At 54.8% G+C, this 26513-nt stretch overlaps 1 protein-coding gene across 9 annotated transcripts in view; it reads right to left on the bottom strand.

Moving 5' to 3' along the window:
- The window catches only part of MYO9B (myosin IXB), a 96087-nt gene that overhangs the window by 64413 nt on the left and 5161 nt on the right, over positions 1-26513 (bottom strand). For all 9 annotated transcript variants that reach the window (XM_057708731.1, XM_057708734.1, XM_057708729.1 and 6 more), the window contains exon 2: positions 12104-13011. In XM_057708731.1, coding sequence (XP_057564714.1) covers positions 12104-12955 — 852 coding nt within the window. In that variant the 5' untranslated portion in view covers positions 12956-13011. The remainder of the gene's footprint in view (positions 1-12103; positions 13012-26513) is intronic.

The raw sequence follows: 26513 nt of genomic DNA on the forward strand, positions 1-26513 counted from the left end.
TCCCCCTCCACCTGGAAGGAGCCGGTCAACAACCATGAGCTGGGGTCACAGGGCTGGTCAGTGGCTGGGCGGTTGACTGAGAGCCTTGAGTTTGACCCCTTGGCCTTTCCAAAAGACAGATGACTTCCATGGGCCTCAGGTAACTGAGGTTTTGCCGGGCCTGGTCTCAGGAGCTGGCTGTGGCTAGCAGCAGGTGAATGACAAAAGGAAACTTCCAGAGGGAAATTCCCCAGTGATGCTGGGGACAGGGCCTTGAAGTTGCCCCACCCTGGATAATTGCTAGGAAACAAATCGGCTGCCAGGCCCTGTGGTCACACGATGCCTGCTGCATCCCCGCCCCAAAGACAGAGGCAGATGTAGCTGATAGATGACGGACGGACGGACACCCCCCGGCCCCCACTCAGCCCTGGTACAGCAAAGTGCCCAGAACATTCGGAAAGGGTGGTGGCTGTGGCTGGGGTGTCCCAGGCCCGGAGCTATGCTTTACCTTTTAATCAACTCTTTTTGCAAATTCCAAAGAGACCTTTCTGGGTGCTTAAAATACACCCATAATTTCACTCTTCTCTTAGACGCAATGTTCCCAAAAATATAACTTCCACTTTGGTCTAAAATAGCCTTAGGTTACCGCAATGCGTCAGGGCTCTGCACTTTTAGGCAGCAGGCCAGAAAGGCAGTCTCACAGGTCTGCAGGGCACGGGAGGGGCAGACAGTGTCAGTGCGCCACAGCTTCCAGGTGGCTGTCCCCTCCCTAATGCTTCAAAAGGCCGCTTGATCAAGGGCCTAGCCACTCACAGCTCTTGGGCACCCTGATCCTCTCCACACCCCCAAAGACAACCCCTCATCCTTCTGTCCCCCCTTCCTGCTCTGATGTGGCCCTACTTCTCAGCTGGGCAGTTTCCGGGCTATCACTCTGCCTCCATTCCCTCCTTCCTATCCAGGTGGCTCCTTGCAGCGGTTCCCAGCATTTTCCGCATCTTGTGACATCCTTGTGGTGAGCTGGGGACATCCATGCCTGCTAATATGTACAAAGCACCAGGGCTGGGAATACAGCCACCCCAACCCCGAGCTACAAGAAGCTCGTCCTTAAGCTCATCTCTCTGGCTGAATTACGCCTCTGCTATGGGCTCTGGTGCATCCTCCCGGGCACACATCCGGCACTCCAGACGCTAGCTTCCTCCAGGGGTGCTGTGGCCCTAAGTGTGCACCCCTGGCCTGGCCCCATCAGCCCCAGTGAGTTCATGCTGCCTCTCCTGGCAGCTCGTAGAGGGTCCAGGGGTTCGGGCAGGGGAGGGGACAGTGGGCCCAGGAGGCACTGGGGTCTTGCTCCGTGTGCTTGCCCTGCTGTGCCCTGGCAGACCATGCTGCCCTGCAGGCAGGATGCAGGGAGCCTCAGGGCCCAGGGTGCAGCTGGAAACCCTCCGAGAAATGCAAGATCGCCCCACGCAGCTCCCACCGCCCTCCCAGCTGCCTTGTGGAACACACAGCACATGAGCAGGAGAACGAGACTGAAAGGTGAACTTAGGAGATGAACTTCTGGGACGTCTACATCCAAGTTCTTTCTGACCGCCCCCCCCTCCCCACCCCCACCCCTCCACCCCCGACTGCTTTAAGACTCTCCTGTGGGTAGATGCATGTTTCTGAATATATAAATATATATATAAATATATATATATACATATATATACACGGCACTAACCCAGAGAGATTTGAGTCCATGATAGCAGTCATCTGGACCCAGAGTGGGACCCTGTTTTCCCCATGTTTGGGAAGGGAGAGTGGAGAAGACAGAAGTGTGCACAGAGGAAGTAACTGGAATGTTCTAGAATGTTCTATGTGCACAAAGTACAAGGGGTCAGCAAACCTTTCCTGTAAAAGGCCAAGTGTTCAGTATTTTTGGCTCTGGGGGCCATACGATGTCTCTATCATAACTGCCCCACTCTACCTTGAGAGCTGCCACAGATGACATGCAATGAGCAGGTGTGGCTGTGTGCCAATAAAACTTTATGTGTAGAAACAAGCAGATTTAACCTGTGGGCTGTAGTCTGCCAATCCCTGGTACACACAAAAAGAAATTATACTTCAAGCAAAGAAAAAGATACTAAAAAAAAAAAAGAACCATTATACGAAAAAAGCAAAGCAAAGCACCAAGGTGCAACCAAAAGCTCTAAGAAAACGTCACAATTTTGCCAAAGTGGAGCGGATAACCACGTGTGCTCCCCGGTAGTGAAAACCACCACCGTGGCCCTGGTTTGCTTCCTGTTGGGGGAGATACTTAAAGAAGAGTTGAACCACAGTCAGCACCTGGCGTAAGGTTCAGAAAGTCACCCCGCAGGAGGACAGGGGTGGAGGGTGGCAAAATTCCAGTGCACAGAAACCTGCACAAACTGCACCAAAAATCCACTAAAGCTCTTTCACGACGTTTGCCTGCAAGAAAACACGCAGGGGGCATGTGACTTCTCAGCTCGGGGGGGTCACCATATGGGTGACTGCATTTTTTTTTTTTTTTTTTTTGCACTGACCAGCAACTTTTCAAATAAGATTTGAAGACGTCGCCCCAAGTGCTCTCGGAAGACCAAACCTGGATGGAAAACCCGACCCCTGCATCCGAACGTGCTTTGTTGGTGGTGAGGAAGGCGTGAGGTTTCTGGTGGTGGGTGGGCAGTGGTCGCTCTCCTGGCTGTGGCTGGCCGCAGGGCAGGAAAAAGCACTGGCCACCCGTTCCCGGGAACGAAGCAGTTCGCCAGCCACAAACTGTGTCCCCACCCGCCAGCCACCCCTCGTTGAGCTGATGAGAAAGAGCTGAATACAGCTGGGTTGACGTGTAACCATAACAGCACGATGTTACCCCCCGAAATCTGAACCTATTTGGGCACAGGACATCTGTCACGCTGAAATCACTCTTTGTCTGCAGTTGTCCTAAAACTTCTCAACGGGGATGATTCTGCCCCTTAGGGGACACTTGGTGATGTCTGGAGACATTTTTGATTGTAGTTGGGGGGGGCGCTACTGGCATCTGGTGGGTGGAGGGCAGGGATGCTGCTCTACACCCCACAGGGAACAGGACGGTCCCCACCCCCAGAGAAGGATCGGGCCCCAGTTGTCAGCGGCGTGAAGCACAGCCTTGGTCCCTATGAGTCTCCGTCTGCGAGGCCTCATTCACCCTCTCATCCTCTGTGGGACTGGTCCCCTCCTACCCTGGGTTCCGGCCTCAGCTCCTGGCCTCCCTTGGGCTGCTCTGCCAACCCAGGGCCCCCCAATGACTTCCCCAAACATCCTGGGGAAGCCACGCGGGGGAGAGAAGCAGCCAGAAGTTCTACTCCTCGCTTGCTACAGCTGCCCTGGTGGGGCGACCCTCACAGGCTCTCGGCAGCTCAGACTCCAGGCCCCCCGGCATCCTCTCCTCCATCCTTGCCTGTCTCCCTATAACACCCATTCTCCTGGGGGCCCGCCCTGGCCTGGCTCTCCCTCCCCTCCTTCCCCTGTGTAGACTGTTGACCTTGATGTTTACACTGCTGACCCTCCAGCCACCCAGCCTCGAGGACAATCCAGGGCCAGCTGAGCCTTGACCACTGGCTGGGGGTCGGGGGACGTCCGGCTGGCACCAGTCTCCCCGGAGCGCTCCAGGCTGCTGCCAGGCTCTCCGGAGCCTGATCCCGCTGCCTCCCCACCCAGCTGCCTGCTGGCACCCAGACCAGAGAAACACCCCAAACGCCTTCGCGTTCACGTAAAGCAGGCACAATCCGGGCCTCTGGGGCCCTAGGACCCTGCAGACAGACGGACAAGCACCCGATAAAGGCTCCCAGTCCAGATACACCCTCTTGCTGTGAATGCCCTGGTCCCCTCTGTGGGTCGGGGGAGGGGGTGGGCCGACACCAGGAACGTCCCTCCTTCTGTCCCAGATCCCTGCTGTGGCCCACGCCCCGAAAACGGTCCCCAGAGGCCTGTCCACGGCCACACGCCCCTTTCTCAGCATTCGCTCCTCCTGGCAAACGCACCTCCTCCCTTAGCTAACAAGCAAGGCCAGCAGGTGTCCCAGCTTGCCGCCTGCCCCTGCGTGACTGGACAACCTCTAAGGCCCGACAAGCACTGGGGTCAAGGGGGTCTCTGTGCTGCCAGCACATCCCTTGGATGGAGCACCCCGGACCGCAGGCCTCCCCGGTGTCCGGGGAGCAGTTCCCGGCAGCCATCTCTGACCACCCTGCTGCGCCCCGTGCCCCCTGCTCCCCAGCTTAGATTGTCTGCTCTGATCTGATATCTCGGCTCGAGGAGCCCGGCTGCTTTTTGAGGCTTCGGGTGGCCTGCCCCACGCGTTCACTTCCCATTGCTCTCAAACACCAGCCACCTTCTGGCCACCAGCCTCCTAGCAGGGGTGGCAGGCCCATGCAGATGGGGGACACAGATGGACGGACCTAGGTATGTCTGCCCGCCCTGGCCCAGCCCTTGGGATGCCTGGGAGGCCCACACATCTGGAGCAGGCTGCTGGCCAGGGCTCCCCTCTCCTCCCTAAATCAGCTCAGTCAACCCCAAGAGTCTCTGGTGGGGTCACCTCCATGTCTGCCCTGCACCCTCCACTCTCCCATGATTGATGGAGGGGGGACACTGATGGGGGGACGCTGGCCTGGTTGGGGCAGGGAGGGGGTCAGGGCTGAGGAGAAAACTCAGCTGCAGAGTCAGCCATACAAAGGATTGAAATCCTGAGAAAACTGGTGAAAGAAAAACAAAATGTGGCCTTATCCATACAGTGGACTATTACTCAGCCAGAAGAGGGGATGGAGCATTGACACATACAGTGTATATGAACCTGGAAAAAACCAAGCCGAGTGCAAGGAGCCAGACACAAAAGGCCACATCTCGTATGATCCCGTGAAATGTCCACACAGGCAAACCCACGGAGGCAGAAAGCAGATCGGTGGTTGTCAGGGGCTGGAGGAGGGGACACGGGGAGTGACCGCTGATGGGGTTTCCTTCTGGGGGTGATGCAAATGTTCTAGTAGTAGACAGAGGGGAAGGTTGCACAACATTGTCAATCTGTTAAAAAATACTGAATTGTTCACTCGAAATGAGTAAATCACATCTCAACAAAGCTCTTAAATGGAAAACCTAACTGCAGAAGCACACCTCTGGTTCTGGAAGCTTGTGCCACTCCAGTTGAGTGGCTTTGCCCGTGTGTCCCCGACGATGGGCAGAGACTGGCGCATCCTGGTAAAGGTCATGGTGAAGGACGGCATGTTGCTTCAGGGTGACCTGCCCAGGTAGGCTGGCAGGTGCTGCCAGACGGCACCGGGAACAGACCAGTGGCCTGATGGGTGGAGGGAGACTGGGGGAGTCTGGGGTCACGTGAGACTGGGTCTGTGGAGCCTGAAGCAGGGGCTAGTGCTCAGGACTGAGGTTGGCACAGATCCCAGTCCCAGGACAGGCTTGTCTGGGGCCCCGAGAGGTGGGTCAGGGACAGCAGAGAGCCCTAGGACCCCCTCGGTCCCAGGCCCCGCTGTCCTGGTCACCGGCCTCCTGTGGGTCTCGGTCTCCCAGCCTCCTGGCCACGGTCTCCCAGCCTCCTCCCTCTGCATGGGCCAGGCCACGGTGGCTACACGGAGGCCCCCAAACCCCGGCCTCTGGGCGCTTGGGAAAAGGGCCCAGCCAGCAAGGATCCTCATTTCATTTCTGCTTTCGAAATTAAAATGCCATGCGCATTGGTGAATGTCAGTGGCGTGTGTTACAGTTCAGGAAGGACAAAGAGAACCCCGGCCTAACCACCTCCTACCCCCACCCTCAGCTCTGATGCCGAGGCACAGGGGCACGTCCTGGGTAGGCTTTGCGGCCAGCCTGGTGGCCGACGCTGGGGCGGCTGCATCACCGTGGTGACATGGGGTGCCCGGCGTGGGTAATGGACCCCAGACTGCACTCCCCTGGTGAGCCTGTCTTCTGCACCTTCAGTGTTTCTGAGCTAAGACGACGGTCCTGCACAGATGTCGTGTTTCTGGGAGCCGTTCAGGGGGCCGACTGCAGGGCAGCCAAGCGACATCGTGTGAAACGGTGACTGTAACAGTTAACTGCAGCGGGCGGGCAGATCAGCTGATTGGAACCGGCTTTCCACAGTGCCCCCTTCCTGTTTTCTGGTCAGAATTGCACAGCAAGTTTGCAACCCGCACCCGGGGGGGCGCCCGGCGACACCCAAACCTCAAAACAACTCAACTTCTCCTTTCGGGGAGCTGAGAAAAAGTCCCGATCGGCTTTCTGCGGCCCCAGCCGAGCTGAGAGAGGAAATCTTTCACGAAGTCGCAGAGGGCTACCGTGAACTTAAGCTCAGACCTGAGTTCTAACGGTGGTCTGGCTGTGGCTGCCTGCAGCGTGGCCTGGGGTACCCAGACTGTACTGGGTTGACCTGTGTCCCTCAAAAAGATATGTTCAAGTCCTGATCCCTGGAACCTATGAATGGGACCGCTTTTTGGAAATAGGGTCTTTGCTGATGGAATTAAGGTAACGATCTTGAGGTGAGACCATCTTGCATTTATGGTAGGTCCTAAATCCAATGACGGGGGACTTCCCTGGTGGCGAAGTGGTTAAGAACCTGCCTGCCAATGCAGGGGACAGGGGTTCAATCCCTGATCCGGGAAGATTCCACATAGCCATGGAACAACTAAGCCCGTGCGCCACAACTACTGAACCTGAGTTCTAGAGCCCGCGAGCCACAACTACTGAGCCTGTGTGGCACAACTACTGAAGGCCGGGCACCTACAGCCCATGCTCCACAACAAGAGAAGCCACCGCAATAAGAAGCCCGTGCACCACAACAAAGAGTAGCCACTGCTCTCTACAACTAGAGAAAGCCCGCACACAGCAAAGAAGACCCAATGCAGCCAAAAACTTAAAAAATAAATTCAATCAATCCATCCATCCATCCATCCATCCATCCAATGACGGTGTCCTTATGAGAGAAAGGAGATTCAAGATACAGAGACAGATGGGGAGAAGGCCACATGGAGACAGAGGCAGAGCCTGGAGTGACGCGGCCACAAGCCATGGAACGCTGGCAGCCACCAGAAACCAAGAGAGAGACATGAGATGGATTCTCCTTTGGAGCCTCCAGGAGTCAACCCTGCCCACACCTTGATCTCAGACTTCTGGCTCCCAGATCTGTGAGAAAATAAATTCCCGTTGTGTTAAGTCCCCCACCTCCACCCCCTCCCGTGTATAGTGCTCTGCGACGGCAACCCCGGGACATTTGCACATTAGCACACCTCTCTGGGGCTCTGTTTTCTCTTCTTTAAAATAAGCAGAGCTGTTGTGAGTCCACAGAGAGAAGGGTGGATGAAAACTCTGGCACCTGGAGCCTGACATGCAGTGGCCCCGAAGGCACAGCAGCTAATTATTCCTGTTATTAGAAAGTAATTCTCAAGTTAGCTCAGAATGGTTGGGACGTACTTATGGACCATTTCTAAACCATCAACACTGGAAAGAAATGGTGACTGGGTCTCGTGGGATCGCAAGCTGTGACTAAGGCAGCTATTCTCACGCAGGGGAGATTCTGCTCCCAGGGGACACATGGTGATGTCTGGGGACATTTTTTACTTGTCGCTCCTGGGGGGGAGGGGCTGCTATTGGCATCAGGTGGGTGGAGGCCAGGGGGATGGCTCAACGCCCCGCAGTGCACAGGATGCCCCCCAGGCCAGAGAATGACCCAGCCCCAGAGGTCAGTGGTGCTTTGGCTGCAAAACCAGGCTCAAAACTAAAACAACCTTCTCCCTTTCCAAACGGTGGCCTCAGGAAGCACATTTACAGCCGTGATTTGGATTCGGCTCAAGCCTGTTTTGGAAGCTGGAATGGGCGCCGCCCTCCAGCAGCTCCTAACCCCTGGGGAAACGCAGCCTTGCCGGCGCACACCGCCGAGGTGCGAGGGAGGCAGCCAGGCGAGGTCAGAGGCATCTGACTCACGGGGTGGGCACCCGCCATGGAGGTGACTAATGGCCCTTGAAGAACATGCCAGAATCCTTTGGGGCAACTGCAGGGGAGGAGCGTGGAGGCCAGCAGGAGGACGGATGGGCCCCTGGGATCACCAGTGGTGGCCCTGGGGGAAGAAGGCACCAGACACGGCCAGCTGTCACTCGGCGGGGGGCTGCCGTGGGCTGACGTGCGCCCCCTCCAAAAAGCCTTGTCTGTATTGTCCTGACGCCAGAAGCCGTGAACGTGGCCTTATATGGAAATGGGTCTCTGCTGACGTCATGAGTTAGGACGAGGTCACCCTGGATGGGGGGTGGGCTCTAAACCCACCTCTTTGTAGGAAGAGAAGGCGATGTGATGACTGAGGCTGGGACTGGAGCAACATGAGCCAAGGAGCGCCTGCGTGGAGCCCCCAGAAGCTGGAAGAGGCAAGAAAGCATCTGCCCCTAGAGCCTTCGGAGGGAGCGTGACCCTGTCAACACCTACTCTTCAGGCCTCCAGAACTGTGAGAAAGAGTAATTCCTCTCTTTGCCGCCACCCAGTCTGGGGTACTTGGTCACAGCAGCTCCAGGAACCTCATCCTGGTGACCTGGATGGTCCTCAGCTAGAAAAGGAAGTTGCGCCATGAGGCCAATCCTGCCTCCTTGCTGTGTGGCACTGAAATCTTGGGGTGCAGCATTCTCATCAAACCTTAGCACATCCACCCGCCTGCCTGGTTCTGGGAGAGGCGAATGGCCTACTTGGCAAAATGCCCCACCTGCTAAATGTTGGGTCCGTCCTCTTGTTCCTGTCCCCAGTTTCTTTTTTTCTTTTTTAAATTTTATTTGCTTATTTGGCTGCATTGGGTCTTTGCTGCGGCACGCGGGGTATCTCGTGGTACGCAGGCTCTTCTTTGCAGCACGTGGGATTCTTTCTAGTTGTAGAGCATGGGCTCAGTAGTTGCAGCACATGGGCTCTCTAGCTGTGGTGTGCAAGCTCAGTAGTTGCAGCGCTTGGGCTTAGTTACCCCACAGCATGTGGGATCTTAGTTCCACCATCAGGGATTGAACCTCCGTTCCCTGCATTGGAAGGTGGATTCTTAACCACTGGACTGCCAGGGAAGTCCCTCCTGTCCCCAGTTTCTAAAGTCACTGAGTGCCTGCACCGTTTTATCCCATCCTAGGGCACCTGTTGTGGGCCCTGGCCATTGCTGGGAGGACAGTGGGACCATAAGTGGCGTCACGGCAACTGAGGTCCAGAGCTGGGGTGGAGCCAGATTGAACCCGGGACACCCTCTGTAGCTCCCATATCACACAGGGCCCCCCCGTGGCCCGAAAGGCCCTGAACGATCTGCCTGCCACCTCCCTGTCCCCACCGCCTCCTGCTCTGCCCCCTGCTCACCCCGCTCTGGCCCCTTCCCGGGCGGCCAGGCACAGTCCAGCCTCCCGGTCTTTGCACTGGCCGTGTGCTCCTCCCAGACGCCGCATCGCTCACCCCATCCCCTTCCAGGCCCGGCCCAGCGCCACCTTCTCGCCTCCTGTTCCCTCACCCCTTCTTCCTCAAGCCCGCCCACTGTTCTTGTCGGAGTTTGGTTTACGTGCGAGGCCCACTGTTTCCCTGACTGCCTGCCTCTTCGTCACCGGGCGGCAGCTCCCCGAGGGCAGGCCTCTGTGTCGATTTTGGCCACTGCGCAGCCCAGTGCCGAGAACGGTGCCTGCACATGGAATATCTGCAGGATGAACGGACGACTAGAGGAGGGAGCACGTGGGGCACACAGCACTGAGGAGAAAAGCGTCCGTCCTGCGGCTGGACCGCTCAGTAGTTTTTAAAACGCTGGCACCAAAAATGACAATGAATCTTTACATTACGTGTATAGGAGAAGACAGAAACAGGCCACGCGTGCTGGCATGGGGCCAGGCTGTACAGCCCCCGCTAATTTCTTGCTGATGATCTCAGGGACTGTCAGAGAGGAAGAGGAACTAACGCGTATTCAGCAGGCACAGACTGGATGGGATTTCAGTGCCTTTCGGTAAGAAGCCAGAGGTCAACGTTCCAGGGCGGGTGGGGCCCCTGAACCCACCCCCCCGGACCCTACTCCTCAGACAGAGGGTCTGGGGTCCTGCGGATGGACAGACTGCGGCACATCCAGGGGGGTGTCACTCAGCAACATGAAGCTATGAGGTCTCCAGCCGAGAAAAGATGCAGAGGAACCTTAGTACCAGTATTTACTACTAAGCGAAAGGAGCCAGTCTGAGAAGACGACAGACGGTATGATTCCAGCCACCCGGCACCCTGGAAAAGGCAAAATTATGGAGACAGTAAAAGCATCAGAGGTTTCCAGGAGCTGGAGGGAGGGAGGGGGATGAACAGGCAGAGCACAGGAGATTTTTAGCGCAGTGGAACTATTCTGTATGATACTCGTGGTGGACACGTGACATTGTGCATCTGTCCAAACCCGTAGCATATGCAACGCTGAGTGACTCCTAATGGGGACTTTAGTTGATAATAATGTGTCACCTTGGCTCACCAGTTGTTGACAAATACATGTTAATGACGGGGGAAGTGCAGGGGGGGTGGGGGAATAGGGGAACACTCTGGACTATCTGTTCAGCATTTCTAGAAACCCCAAAATGCTGGAAGAAGTAGAATGATTTATGTTGCTATAGTTAATAAAATTTAACTATTTAAGATTAAGTTATATACTTGGGGCTTCCCTGGTAGCACAGTGGTTAAGAATCCGCCTGCCAATGCAGGGCACACGGGTTCAAGCCCTGGTCCGGGAAGACTCCACATGCCGCAGAGCAACTAAATCCGTGCGCCACAAATACGGAGCCTGCACTCTAGAGCCCGTGAGCCACAGCTACTGAGCCCACGTGCCACAACTATTGAAGCCCGCGTGCCTAGAGCCCGTGCTGCGCAGTAAGAGAAGCCACCGCAATGAGAAGCCGACACACCACAATGAAGAGGAGCCCCCGCTCCCCGCCAACTACAGAAAGCCCACGCGCAGCAACAAAGACCCAATGCAGCCAATAAATAAAAATAAATAAACTTTAAAAAAGATTAAGTTATGTACTTGAAATTATTTAATCACTGTAAAAACTTATCAAAAATAGAGAGAAAGCAAGCAGAGCCTTAGACCCCAAACCCAGAGGCGCACAAATCCTGGACCCACACGCCGCCCCGGCCCTGGCCAGGTGAAGACCGTTAAGCTATGTTCTGAGATGTGGATGCATCTTGTCCTAAGACCCTGAGAGCGAGGGCCACTGCGATCACTTCCACTGCCCCCGTGTCCAGAAGGCTCACCCACAACGACACATCCATGACTCCTGTGGGGTCTGGACGACGGGGACACTGGACAGGTCACAAGAGGCTGGCGTGTTTCTTCCCCTGCCGACTCTTCGGTGCTACCAGGCGGCCCCCTCCTCTAGCCTGTCCCCAGTCCTTAGTCCTGCACTCACCTTGCTGGCTTCCTTCTACCCCAAGGCCCCACCCCCGCCAGAAACACCTCACCATGAACTCTTCAGTTTGGACACGCCATCCTTTTCTTTCTGGAACCCAAAGTGCACACTGCTGCCCCCCCAGACATCAAGAGGACATTAAGAGCATATCAAGGCATTGATTGGGCCATGTTATTTTCTATATTCTGATGCTTTGACACCTGGGGCCTGGCTGACCCTGGAGGGACTGCCCTGCCAGGGCTGGTCGAGTCCTCGAGAGAGCAAAGGACTTTCCTGTAAGCACGCCTTCCAAATACAAACCAACCATTTCAGGGCCTATGCCTGCCCCCTGCCGTTATCACATTCCACACTCAGGGCCAGTCTCCCCCTGCCCTGAACACCCCGGGGCCAACTACCAGACAACCACGGCAGCTCTTATGCCCCCAAACTCTGAAATCATTCCAACTAGCAAATCCTAAGCCTGCTTGCCCTGCCTCAACAGACCCTTCCCGTGAAAATCAGGACAGAGACTCCTGCCTACACCCTCCCCTGGCTCCTGCTGCCTCCTGATGGGCCCTGGTGCCTCCCTGTGTGGCCCTGCAAGGCACGCGGCGCCTCTTGTTGCTAGGGAACTGTGAGTATAACTGTCTTCTCCATGGCGGTCGCCTCCCTGGTTATCTGAACGATAACCAAAGCCACATATTAAGGCATCTCCCGCTGACTGGCCCCTCCCCCCCCCCCCCACTCACCTCCAGCACGGGGCCAGCGCCGAGGATGGTCCTCTCCACGCCGCTGGCGTAGCCCTTCTGGCTCAGGGCGGTGAGGCAGTGGATCAGGAAGTTAGTGCTCTGCGTCTTGCCGGAGCCACTCTCGCCGGAGATGACGATGCACTGGTTGACGTGCTTCCGGAGCATGGCGTAGTAGGCGACGTCGGCCAGCGCGAACACGTGTGGCTCCAGCTTGCCCAGCTGCTGGTTCTCGTACATCTTCACGTACTTGGGGTTGTAGATGGGGAGGAACTTGAAGGGGTTGACGGCCACGAGGATGCTCCCGGCGTACGTGTAGATCTTCTGCTGCAGGAAGCGGTGCTTGAGGTTCTTCAGGAGGTTCTCCTCGGTCAGCTCAGGGAGGTTGCACAAGTCATCAAAGTCCGCCTGCGGCCGGGGCAGGAGGCCACGCTCCACCAGGCGCCGGGTGGCCGTGGCCTGGGACACAAGCTGCATGTGCACGTACTTGATGGTCCCATCCGCATTGCGCTCCTGCAGCAGGAAGTAGTAGCCATCTTCCTGGGGGTGCTCGTCCTGCGCCCGCCGCGGCCACAGCAGTACGCGGTGCACGGGCGAGTCGTTGGCGTCCAGCACCCACTCCTCCCCGCCCGTCTCCTTGACCTCCACCAGCACGTAGCGCTTGCTGCCATCCAGCTGCAGGCTGGCGATGGCGTCCTGGATGACGTCGGACGTGGTGCTGTCCTTGGTGGCTGTCACGCGGCACGAGGCCTGGCACGGGGCCTGACTCTCGCTGGTGGCCAGCTGCGGGTAGATGTGCAGGTGGTAGGCCACCTGCCCCCGGTGGCAGGAGCTGCCCGCCTCTTTCACACTCATCCTGCCGGCAGCCTGGCCTCAGCATGCCTCCCGGGCTCGGGGCGCGCGTCCTGGAGCTGGAAGGGAGGGGGTGGCACGATCAGAGGGGTGGAGGGTGGGGGTGAGGAGGCATCCCGACATCCACTTCTGGACAGACAGCCTCAGACCCACGGCCTGAATCCATGGGCTCTCCTGAAAAGCCAGAAGGGCCAAAGAGGCTCGTCTGCCCTTAAATGTGACCCTGACTTAAGGTTTGTGCCTCTTGGAGAGCAACATCACCAGGCTCCTCCCCCCAAGATCAAGCCCTTCCCCTGGAGTCTGCTCCATCCCAGGCCCCGTCCCGCCCCACCAGCCTCTCAACCCTCAAGTCCAATAGCCACAACCATATCTCAGCTCAGCCCTTCCTGTCCTCTGCTCTCCAACAAAACCTCCCCTGGAAGATCCCCAAGCAAAGACTCAGCCCCATGGGCCTTGGTTATGTTCCCAAAACACAAGAGAGGCAACGAGAGGAAGGCTGGGAGGAGCAAGACTGAACCTGCCCTGAAAGTCAGGAACCATGAAACCCCACCGAGGAGGATGAAATCAGGGAGGGCCCCCAAAACTCACTAGAGAGAACTGCTCAGAGTGCTTTTGCTTCTAGAACATACAACCCCATTTCAATCATGACAGGAACATCAGACCCAGATCGGGGGCATCCTGCAGGACGCCCAGCCAGGCCTTCCCAAGACTGTGAAGGTCATGGGCAACAAGGAAAGACCGAGCAGCCATCCCAGCCAGAGGTAACTGGGGAGACATGACAACTTAACAAGGTTCCCTGGACAAAAAGCATTTGCTCCTGAAGACATTTTGGGAAAGAGAGAAAAGGCAGCCAATGTGGGCAATGGCTTATTTTATGTCTTGGAGCAAGAGGCAGAAATGCATTGTGGGTCACATGGTGGGGCTCACTGTGTGCCACCCAAGCGTGGCTGAAGATACAAAGCTGAACCAGACCTTGGCTCAAAGCCCAGCAGGAGAAGCTGATATGCAAACAAATGTGAGAGAATATCAACCATGAGCGTGAGAAACTACTGTCTTTGAGAGCCAGAGAAGGCTTTAGGGGAGTGGTAATATCTAAGAGGGGCTCTGAAGGATGAAGAGGAGTTCGTACAACAGGAAGACAAAAGGAGGGAGGAGAGTGTGGTAGGCCCATCGCCTGTTTTTGTAAAAAAAAAAAAAAGTTTTATTGGAACGAAGCACCGCCCATTCATGAACATATTGTCCACAGCTGCCTCTGTTATATCAGCATAACTGAACATACTTATTTTCCAGTCCTTTATAGAAACAGTATGCAGACCTCTGTCCTAGACAGAAGCATGACTCAGAGGCTGAGATGATCTGGGTTCTGGGAAACTGAGTCCTACAGCAGAGTTAGAAGGGCGGGGGATGGATGAAGCCGAACAAAACTAGACATCATGAAGCCACTACAAATCGGTAGGTAGGTAGTGGCAACAGGTAGGAAGGTTGGGGGAGACAAGAATATTTAGTTTTCTAAACTTTCCCCCAAATTAGTAAGTAACTTTGGTATATTTCCTTCCAGCTTAATAGATATTATATGTTTTAATAAAACCTGAGTTGTTCTTAATGTGGTATGTTGGTGCAAATGAACATTTCTCCGTGTCATGACATAGGCTTTGAAACATGACTTCTGAGTTCTTGGACACACATTTCCGTGTCCAACTCTGAGTATTTCTTTGGGATCAGTTCATTCTACATGAACTAGCAGATAAATGGACGTGCACATTGCTAAGTGTCTTTATTCAAACAGCCACAGTATCCTGCAGAAAACCTCTATGAAACGATGGGGCTCAACTACTCTGGAAACACTTGGCAGTTTCTTTAAAAGTTATTTATATGCCTAGCAACATATGGATACCAAGTGGGGAAAGCAGGGGGCGGGGGATGAATTGAGAGATTGGGATTGCCATATATACATCACTAATAAGAAAAAAAAAGTCAAATTGTATACTTTAAATATATGCAGTTTATTGTATGTCAAAAAAAAAAAGTTAATTATATGCCTAGCATGTGACCCACTCCTACGAGTCATTCCACTCCTAGGAGTTACTCAAGAGAAAAGCAGCAGATGTTCATACAGAGATTGTACACGAATGTTCTTAGTGGTGTTGTTTCCAAAAGCCCCAGACTAGAAACAACCTGAATGTATACAAACCAGTGAAAGGACAAATAAACCAGCCACACGATGGAACGGGACTCAGCTATGAGAAGGGACCAAACTCTGAACCTCACAACAGCATGGAACGACATGGAACAATCTCAGAATCTGTGTGCCGAGTGAAAGACGGAAGATGAAAAAGAATACATACGGACCCAGCAATTCCGCTCCTAGGTATGGACCCCAAGACTTAAAGACAGGGATTCAAACAGATACTTGTACACACACGTGCATGGCGACCCTGTTCACAATTGCCAAAAGGTGGAAACAACCCAAATTTCCATCAGCTGATGAATAGATGAACAGAACAGGGTCCAACCACACAATGGAATGTTACTGATTCACACTACCATGTGGACAAACCCTGAAAACACTATACTGAATGAAAGAAGCCAGACACCAAAGGCCACATGTTGTATGAATCCATTTATATGAAATGTCCAGAACAGGCAAATCCACAGAAACAGAAAGTAGACTAGTGGTTGCCAGGGGCTGGGGAGTGAAGAGGTGGGGAAATGGGGAGAGTGCTGATGGGCACAGGGTTTCCTTTTGGGGTGATGGCAAAGTTCTGCAGCTGGACAGAAGTGCTGGTTGTACAACTAAATACCACTGAACCGTTCACTTTAAATGGTTAATTTAATGTTATACAAATTTCACCTCAATAAAAATTTCAAAGGAGTACATATTATATGATTCCACATACACCTGACCCTTGAACAACATGGGTTTGAACTCCGTGGGTCCACTTATATGCAGATTTTTTTCACTAAATGTGTACTTTAGTACACGATCTGTGGTTGGCTGAACACCAGGATGGAGAGCCACAGATATGGAGAGCCAACTGTAAAGTTATACACGGATTTTTTAAAAAAAAAATCTATTTATCTGGCTGTGACGAGTCTCAGTTGTGGCACGCAGGATCTTTTCTTTTTTTTCTTTTCAATTGCTGCATGCGGGCTCTTAGTTGCGGGATGTGAGATTTAGTTCTCTGACCAGGAATTGAACCTGGGCCCCCTGCACTGGAAGCATAGAGCCTTAACTGCTGGACCACCAGGGAAGCCCCTATCCATGGGTTTTTGACTGCCTGTATATATGAGGGTTGGTGTCCTTAACCCCTGCATTGTTCAAGGGTCAACTGCACGTAAATTTCTAAAAAAAAAAAAAAAAAAAAGCAAACTAATTAGAGACAGAAAGCTGATGACTGGCTGCTTCGGGGAGGGGGACAGGGCGGGAGGACAAAGAAGCCGGGGAGACTTCTTGGCGATGGATGTGCTCACTCACTATCTTTATCATGGTTGTGGGCTCCCGGATGCCTGCGTGTGTCACAACTCATGCAGTAACACACTTCAAATAAGTGCTATTTATAGTGTATTGATCACACCCAATAAAGCCATTTAAAACAAAGTATGTGGATTACGAAAGGACCTAATTCCCCAGGACTGCAACTTTTAAAACTTCTTGCTTTCTTTTCAAAATGCCCAATCCTTGAGCCCGGTCACCAAGTTCCTCCGACGCCACTGCAAGGAAATGGTTGGGAACCTATGAGCTTGTCTGAGGTGCCAGGTGGTGCCGCCCGCCTGGCCGTCCCCCGGAAACTAGGAGACCTAATTGCAGGACGTTCCTGGGCAGCCCCACAAGGCTGTGGAAGGTGGGGAGTTCATGTGCTTCCAAGCCAGCTGACAGAGGCGCAAGCCCAAATTGTAGATCTGCACCTTAATCATGGCCACACGAATGCACTTGTGCTCGAGAACATACAACACGTACGAATGTTGAGCACACATATGCAGACATGGACACACGTGATTGAATACACACTCTTATACAACCACGCTCACACGTGCACGCACACAAACATGGACATGTGGACTTCCCTGGTGGTGCAGTGGTTAAGAATCCGCCTGCCAATGCAGGGGACATGGGTTCGAGCCCTGGGCCAGGAAGATCCCATGTGCGATGGTGCAACTAAGCCCGTGCACCACAACTACTGAGTCCACGCACTGCAACTACTGAAGCCCGTGTGCCTAGAGCCCGTGCTCCGCAACAAGAGAAGCCACTGCACTGAGAAGCCCGCACACCGCAACGAAGAGTAGGCCCCGCTCACCACAACCAGAGAGAGCCCGTGCACAGTGATGAAGACCCAACGCAGCCAAATATAGATTAAAAAACAAACAAAAACCATGGACACGTGCACGAACAGAGTTTCACTTGGACACACCCACACATGTGTGTGTGCATACATGCACATGCGCAGACCCAGAGATTCAGGCAGAGCCTGTCCCTCTGTGGAGACACAGCTGACGTGTACCACAACTTGCGGGGGCGCGATCCTGCTCAAGGACCAGCGGCTTTGGATGGTCTCACATCCAAGTTGCCGGGATGCAGGTGGCAGAAAGGTCAGGTGCATGCCCCTGCCTTCTCCTCCCAACAGACATGGAGCTGAGCTGAGCAAGAAAGCCATCAGGGCCCAACCATGTGATCTTGCTCCGGGGGCCTCTGTCACCTGCCCTGACAAGGGGTCTGGCTGACACTTGGACAGGGTGAGGGGCTGTGTGGCCCATTGCGTTCTGTGCTGCCCCACATCCTCCAGGGCTGGCTGATCATGAGGTACCCTCGGAGCCCACTTTTACAGCTCTGGGCACCTTGGTGGGAGGAGCAGGAGACCCCATGCTCAGAGACTGGGGGGGGCTGTGGGGGCAGTCACAGGGCCAGCCAATGCACACCCCACCCCCAGGCCAGGAGGAAGTATTAATAGATAAGACTTGCTCAAGGCGCCTGCTGACCGCTGGAGCTGCGGGGAAGGGGCCGGCCAATGAGAAGGGGTAGGGCAGAGCGAACGCCAGCTTGGGGCCCTCCCAGGAGTCCCTGCAGGGCCCACCTGACCCACCCTGCAGCAGCTGCCCCTCCAGCCATCGCAGCCCACCCAGGCCCACCACATCTGTATCCTGGGAAACTCCACCCGGCACCTGCCCGTGCCCAGCTAGCCTCACCAGGCCCTGTTTCCCAAAGAGCCTGCACTCTCCTCTCAGAGAGTCTCCCTTTCCCCTCTTCCCAGGGGAAGGACCCTTCCACTGAAATTGCTCTGGCGCCTGAAAACCAGAGACACTAGTAAATCTTTCTCTAGCCCGGGGTTGAGTTCCCTCCTCACTTCCATGCAGCCTGGAGCCAGCCCTTCCTGCTCCCACCTGCCCCTGGGTCCGCCATCCCCCCACACAGTAGAAACCACTGCTCCCCTCCCCAAAGATGCCACCAAGCTCCTGCCCATCACCCCTTTTCCTGCTCCCATCACTTGCTCTGCAGCCCGGGGGACCCGATGTCACCTGGACCTGCCCCTGGAGCCCATCCACTCTGTTGCACGCTCCTCAGGGGCTAAGCCTGTGCTCAGGGACACCCACCCCACCTCCAGCCCCAAACACCCAGGGTGTTTGTTCCCTGCTCCTCCCACTGACCACATCCTGTCCGCTGTCCCCAGAACCGCCTTCTCTTCTCACCAGGAGGTCAGGAAGGCCCCTGAGGGACCCCTGCCTCCATCCTGCAGGTCACTGCAGGGGAGCACCTGCAAGCGTCGGTCTAGGTGCAGGTGTCCCAGCAAAAAGCCCCTCGGGGACCCTCTCTGGCCAGCCCTCAGCCCCTGGCCATCAGGGCCCATTATAGCACGGCCCCCTTTGGGAGACTGGCTACTGCAGGAAGCAGTTCTTAGACACACTCCGGGTGCTCCCCACCCAACCAGCCCCAGGCTTGCAGGCCAGACCTTGCAGGGCCCCTCCAGTCACAGAGAAGCTGCCCAAAGCCCTCAGCCCACAGCGGGAGGTCTGGTTCCTCCGGCCCAGGCTGTATCCCCACAAGACACTGATCAGGCCATCACCACAGGCTGGCACCCTTCCCTCCCCAGCATCTCTGATGGGGGCCAGCCCACCCTGCTGCCTCCTTCTGGTGCTATCCATGTCCCCTGTCCTCATCCTCAGGTTGGGATACCTCTCAGACCCCTCTGACAGATCCCAGGCGGCTCTGCTCCCAGTGCAATGTACCCTCAGACCCAGAGCCTCCTCATTCTACAGGTGGCACCATTTTAACCTAAACACTGTGCTGACCTGATCCCCTCTACATCCTCACTGTGAAGGGCCCTGACCCATTCTGCTCAAGTGACTTCTGGAGAGGCCCACCCAAGTAAGAGGTCTGCCCGGAGCAGCCTGGGAAGTGCTGCCTCAAAGGCATCCTCGCTGGCACCGAGGATTAATATTTCTCTCACCCCGTGGCCATCAGTGGGCACAAAAGAGCCTTCTGTCATTTATAATCCTCTGACTGTCGGGCTGGGGTTTTTGAGAATTCAGTGTATTCAGTAACGATTTTTTCTTTCTGGAAGTTATTCATGTGGTTGCCCTTTTTTTTTTCCCCCATTACACCATGCCTACCTAGCTCATTGTTTTGGAGGAGCTCTTGGTATAGGAAGGAAATGAACTCTTTGAGAAGTTTGATGAACCTAATTCACACGGACTGACTTTTGCATATGGTGTTTTTTGGACACAAACACCACATTTTCCAGGCAGACAGGTCTGTGGGTCACTTCTTTCATGACATCTGCTGTGCATTCCTCTCCTGGATCTGATGAACGTGGAACCACACTCTGTATTCCTCTCCCTCCCTTCACTCTGTAGTCCTCCCCTGGACCTACTCTTTATATTTCAGTATTTATCCATCTGGAAATTATACTGGAGGCTGTGAGAGTTTCCTAGGGTTGCTGTAACAAAGCAGTATAAACCGGGTGGCTTAAAACAAGAGAAATGTACTGCCTTGCATTTCTGGATGAGTCCAAAATCAAACTCTGGGCAGGGCTGGCTCCTTCTGGAGGCTCTGAGGGAGAAACCAGCCCGTGTGTCCCTTGGCTTCCAGTGGTCCTCACCACTCCTTGGCTTGTAAGCATATCATTCCAATTTCCTTCCCCAACACCACATGGAGGCTTTCTCTGTCTCTCTCTGTGTCCTCCCTCTTCTTCTTCTTTTTTTTAAATATTTATTTGGCTGCACCAGGTCTTAGTTGCAGCATGTGGGATCTTTGTTGCCATATGCGGGATCTTTGTTGCGGCACGTGGGATCTTTTAGTTGCAGTGTGAGAACTCTTAGTTGCGGCATGTGGGATCTAGTTCCCTGAGCAGGGATAGAACCTGTGCCCCCTGCATTGGGAGCGCAGAGTTTTAGCCATTGGACCAGCAGGGAAGTCCTTCCCTCTTCTTACAAAGACCCCAGTTACTGGGGCTTCCCTGGTGGCGCAGAGGTTAAGAATCTACCTGCCAGGGCTTCCTAGGTGGCGCAGTAGTTAAGAATCCGCCTGCCAATGCAGGAGACATGGGTTCGATCCCTGCTCCAGGAAGATCCCACATGCTGCGGAGCAACTAAGCCTGTGTGCCACAACTATTGAGCCTGCGCTTTAGAGCCTGTGAGCCACAACTATTGAGCCCATGTGCTACAACTACTGAAGCCCACGCGCCTAGAGCCCGTGCTCCGCAACAAGAGAAGCCACAGCAACGAGGTGCCCCCAATCACAGCAACTGAAAGCCCGCGCACAGCAAAAAAGACTCAGCACAGACAATGAAATAAATACATAAATTAATTAATTAAAAAAAAAAAGTATCTACCTGCCAATGCAGGGGACATGGGTTGGAGCCCTGGTCTGAGAAGATCCTACATGCCGAGGAGCAACTAAGCCCATACGCCACAACTACTGAGCCAGCGTGCTACATTTACTGAAGCCCGTGCACCTACCTAGAGCCCGTACGCCGCAACAAGAGAAGCCACCGCAATGAGAAGCCTGTGCACCAAAATGAAGACTAGCCCCTGCTCACCGCAACTAGAGAAAGCCCACGCACAGCAACGAAGACCCAACACAGCCAAAATTAAATAAATTTGAAAAAAAAGACCCCAGTTATTGGATTCAGGATGACGCCACCTTAAGATCTTTAATTACATCTGCAGAGACAGACCTTATTTCTAATCAAGGTCACATTCTGAGGTTCTGGGTGGAATGCATCTGGGGGGACACGAGTCAACCCAGTACAGTGTGGGAGGTGAAAGGAGAATCCAGATGGTCTCCAAAGAGTTGAAACGCCTGTGTTAATGTTTTTTCTCAAAGAATCTGTCTCTCCCCAGATTGGGGAGGCTCCTTTGTTAAAGATCATACGTTATGTGACACATGCAGGTCTGCCTCTGCGCTGCTGATGTCTATGTGGTGCCAAGCTGTGATTACCACAGCTTCAGGGGATGTCCTTAAACAGTGACATCTCTCTTGGAGGAGCTCAGCTGTTCTCTCTGGCTTCTAAGCATGCCTTCCTCACAGAGTCTTAACAGAGCTTGAGACCTGAAAAGCCAGTCACGCTGTGGCTTAAGGTCCTAGCCACAAGTGGATGTGAAACCTGAACCCCAAGAATCCCCAGATTGTGTCTGGGATGAAAGGAAGCAGGTCTGGGGCTGAGGAACTGGGGGCCCTGGGTCGTCAGGGGGGGCGGCTCGGCCAAGTGGCAATTGCATGCTGTAGCCGTCTGTTGGGGGCGGCAGGTTCTGAAAACCTGTGTGTCCGTCTTTGAGCCAAACCGCCTCTCCAAATGCCCTGAAGTTAAAATGCCTGTTCTGCTTTCTGACTAATGCTCACAGAAGCACACGCAATGTGAACAGGAAGCAAAACCCGTCCCTAAACTGATATGATCCGTCCACCTGGAACTCGTCGGAGAATGATGCCCTCATCACTAAATGGAAATCAGACTGGCAGACTATAAAATTCCTGGATGAGAGAGCCAAAAAAGGTGGAAGTGAAATGCCCATCAAAGGATGAGTGGATGTGGGACTTCCCCTGGTGGCCCAATGATTAAGACTCTGCGCTCCCAATGCAGGAGGTCTGGGTTTGATCCCTGGTCAGGGAACTAGATCCCACACGCATGTCACAACGTGCTGCAATTAAAGATCCCATATGCTGCAAAGAAGATCCTGCACGCAGCAACTAAGATCCTGTCTGTTGCAACTAAGACCTGGTGCAGCCAAATTAAAAAAAAAAAAAAAAAAAGTTAAGTGGATAAACAAAATGTGGTCCATCTATCCTGAGGAATATTACTCAGCCATAAAAAGGAATGAAGCCCCAACAGATGCTACAACATGGATGAACCTCCAAAACGTCATTCCAAATGAAAGAAGCCAGACACAAATTATGACCCCATTGATATGAAATGTCCAGAACAGGCGACTGCACGGAGACAGAAGGCAGAGTAGTGGTTGCCAGGGGCTGGGGAGTGGGGGGGGGGGGAGTGACAGTGACTGCTCATGGGGACTGGGTTTCCTTTTGGGGTGATGGAAACATCCTGGAACTAGATAGAAGTGGTGGTTGTACATTATTGTGAATCTACTTAATGTTACTAACGGCCGATCTTCTGTGCGCAAGGTAAACAATTCCCATCGTGGGCCTTCCCTGCTGGTCCAGTGGTTAAGAATCCGTCTTCCAATGCAGGGGACGAAGGTTTGATCCTTCGTCGGTGAACTAAGATCCCACATGCTGCGGGGCAACTAAGCCCACATGCCGCAACTCCTGAGCCCACGCGCCACAACTAGAGAGAAGCCCGTGCGCTGCAACAAAGGGCCTACGTGCCGCAACTAAGACCCGACGCAGCCCCACACAAACAAACAAATATAAACAGACAAAAAAGAATTCCTACTGAAAAAGCTGAACGGTGAAAAATTAAGAGGGCTTTTGCAAACACCATACTGCTGTGCTCTCAGCGCTTAGAGGGGACGTGAGCCTCAGTTCAGGGCCTTTCACTCATGCTCTCAGAGAAAGGAGGTGCGGGGAAGAGGGGAGGCAACCAAAACTCTGGCCCTCGGGGTGAGTGGACGAACGTGAATGAGCCGCTCTCAGGGCCCGGCCCAGGCCTCGTGCACAAAAAAGCCGGGTTCTGCCGATCAGCTTGGTGAACGATTCGGAATTGACTGGAAACTAAGGAGGATGGGGGCCTCCAGAAAGTGTAGCATAGCTGCTTCGTTTATATAAGGCCATAATTTGAAGCCACATGTTTATCGGATGAAATCATCCTCAAGCTAAAAGGAGAAGGCCGGCGTTACAGCAGAATCAGTTAGGAAACGCCATTTAGGAGTCAGCGCGTTTCCACTTTTCCACGCATGTTTCCTTGAGCCTGTTGGGATTTTTTTTTTTAGGAAACGATCACGTGAAGTTATGGGAAAGATGGACATGCTGAGGAACAGCTACAAAAGAAGTATGGTTCTCAGTCTTGGCAGCTCAGAGCTGGAGGAGAGCTTAGGGTTTAGGTTGGTGGGGGGATGTGGCCACAGGCCACGGAATGTCTAGAGCCCCCAGAAGCTGGAAGGGGCAAGGAAAGGTCCCCCCGGGAAACTGTGGAGAGAGTCACGGCCCTGCTGATGCCTTGGTTTTGGACTTAGGCCTCCAGAACTGCGAGGGAATCAATTTCTGTTGTTTAAGCCACTCCGTTTGTGGTACCGATTTACGGCTGCCCTTGGACACAAATCCAGGTGTCTGGTGCGTAAGATACTGGATGCTCCGATTGAGGCCATGGTCAGGAAGGGCCATCACCTCTCTTCTGCCTTACTTACATATCCCTGGAGACGCCCATCCCAAACACCCTCTCATGACTGTCCCTTTCTTCCCTAATGTGCTCCCCCTAGGCCTTCTAGTCTGGCCCAACCGGTCTGAGTCCTGGAGAAAGCTCTTCCTCCAGGCAAGTGCTGGGGCAGCCCAGTCCATTCATCTGCCCCAAGGCTGATCCTCCTCCCCAGGGTCTGCGGCTACGTCCCCAACAGGGCTGTCTTCTTTCAAAGTCTGTCCAGTCAACCAATGTTTCTCCACTGCCCCCCCCCCCCCCCCCCCCCCGCCCCGGGCCAGGCCAGGCTGGCAGCCGGCAAAACAGAGAGTGTGAATGTGGCGGTGTCTGGCCTTTAGGGAACTTGACAAATCAACCCACCAGAGAAGAGGCATTTCCAAAAGCAATAGTGCTTTGGAAAGGAAAAATGCAGCGTGTCTGAGCAGCAGCTTTCCATGGGGGGTGCAGGGGGGTGCGGGCATGGAATTCTGTCCCACCCCACGGGACACTTGGCAATGGCTGGAGACATTTTTGGCTGCCACCACTCGGGAGAGGGGAGGTACTGCTGGCATCTGGTGGGTTGTTGCTCTACACCCTACAATGCGCAGGCCGGCCCCCACGGCAGAGGATGGTCTGGCCCCGGACGTCAGCAGTGCCGTCATGGGGACAGAAACGGACGAGAGCATGGTGGTCATTTTGGATTAAGCGGGAGGCAGGGAAGTACTGAGAGGAGAGAGTTGCCCAGGCCTGCATAGCGGGAGGGGAAGGACGGGCAGAGCTTGGTGACGGCGGCCCAGGCGAGGGCGGTGAGCGCGCCCTGGGCAGGGGCAGCCGGGGCTGGCCTCAGAACAAGGGGACCAGTGTGGCCGGGAGGGGGAGGGGCCGAGGTCGGGAAGGTCAGATGTGGGAAGCAGGCTGGATTGTCATGCAAGTCTGATCGGGAGCCCTGGCTGAGTGGAGACCGGGAGGACATCGGGAAGGGACCAGCCACGTCCAGTGTGGCAGGCAGACCAGGGTAGGGGCTATTTGGCGGCCCCTGCAGGTGTCGGTCAGGGGGATGGATGCTGGCTTGGGTCAGGCCTGCGGGACACAGGTGGGTTCTGGTGACAAAGGGAAGGCAGACCCGCTAGGCCCTGTCAGGGGCTGGGCTCCAGTAGGCTCGTAAAGACTCAGAGGGGCACCTGGGAAGCGGGTCTGGGCAGGCAGAGGAGAATCCTTTGGGGGCCCCTCTCCAATCACACAGTCCACCTGTCATCACGCCCAGGTGGAACGTCACCTTGAGAACCTAACAGCGGTGGAGTCTTGGTGACAACACACGAAAGCCCTGCCTGAGACCAGCGCGAGCAGCCTCCGGAGAACAAGGGGACCCCACTCGGCTTTTAAAGGCAGTTCAGATCCCCGGCGAGGGCTCTAGGGGCTGCTGTGCCAGTCTGGTCACGGGGGGCTGGGTGTGACCCTTCTCCCAGGGGACACCTGGCAAGGCCTGGAGACATTTTTCGCTGTGATAACTTGTGGGGTGGGTGCGACTGGCATCTGGTGGGTGAGGGCCAGGGATGCTGCTCAAACCCTACAATGCGCAGGACGGTACCCGCACCGCAGCGCAGGATCCGGCCCCAGAAGTCACCAATGCCGAGGCGGAGAACATGTTCTAAATCAGTAAGAAAAACAACGTCTGCACACTTTAGGTCTCCCCAGGGCCTCACAGGTACACAAGATGTGAGCATGATTCCAAGCCCGTGTTCACCTTACTACACAGTATTTAGAAGAAGGGAGCAAGAGAAGGAGCCAGCCTTTTGGGTGATGGCCCCAGCTGCTGGGGCCTAGGGCCATCTGCCCCCGTTTGGGTCACTTTCTCTACTCCAAACGTCCTGTTCCTTAGTTTCCCCCCCTTCATCCTCTCTTCTCCCTGTGAAACCAGGGGGCAGACTCCCTGGGGACCACCAGCAGAAAAGGGACCAGCTCCCTGAGGGTCTGTGGGGCAGGCTACGCTCTGACACTTTCTCTGTGTCACGTGTTCTGATAAACAGCATCTCCACGTGACAGCCAGGGACTCTGGCAATCTCCCCATGCAGTGGCCTTGGGTTCTGGCACGTTTGCCAGGAAATGAAAGCCCTGGATGCGTCCCCGGGATCTGAGAAGCAAAATCTCAAAGCCTCCCCTTGGCTCCCCAGGTTCCGTGCACCCTAAGACGGGATGCAGAGGCTCTGAGAGATGAGCGGGAAGATCCCGGCAGAGCCCCGGGTGGCCCTGGTGCCGACACTGTTTTGATTTCGTTTGTGAGGAAGCAGCAGCAGCGGCGGCGGCGGCGGCCTCGGAGGCAAGCGGCGGTGGCAGGGCTTGTGGGCCTTCCTCTTCCTCCATCGGCCAGCTCAGGCCGGGCCCAGGCTCCCGTTCCAAGCTCACCTGGCGCCGGGCACGTCACGGCCCTCACCTGGCTGGCAATCTGACCTCCGTGGACACGACTGCTGGCCGGACATCTGTGCTCTGGGCACAGAGACGAGGGCTATTCCCGCTCCCTCAGCATCCCTGAGAGCCAAATCTGCACCTGCCTTGTTAACACTCTATGCGGAATGACTTTCAGATCTTCCAGAAACTTCTTTGGTCTTCTCACCTGTGGCAGTGACCGGTCCTGAAGTTACTTTGTTTCATGGATGGAGTTGTTTTGGGATTCCCCTCCCGACACTGGCAATACCGAGGACAGGGACCCCTGTATGCCCCAATTATAAGCCTCGGCCGGCCCCTGGGCGGGCACACACTGTCTCCCAGGCCTGGCTCTAAAT

This window comes from Hippopotamus amphibius, chromosome 15 (assembly GCF_030028045.1).
Source record: "Hippopotamus amphibius kiboko isolate mHipAmp2 chromosome 15, mHipAmp2.hap2, whole genome shotgun sequence".
Lineage (NCBI taxonomy): Eukaryota > Metazoa > Chordata > Mammalia > Artiodactyla > Hippopotamidae > Hippopotamus > Hippopotamus amphibius.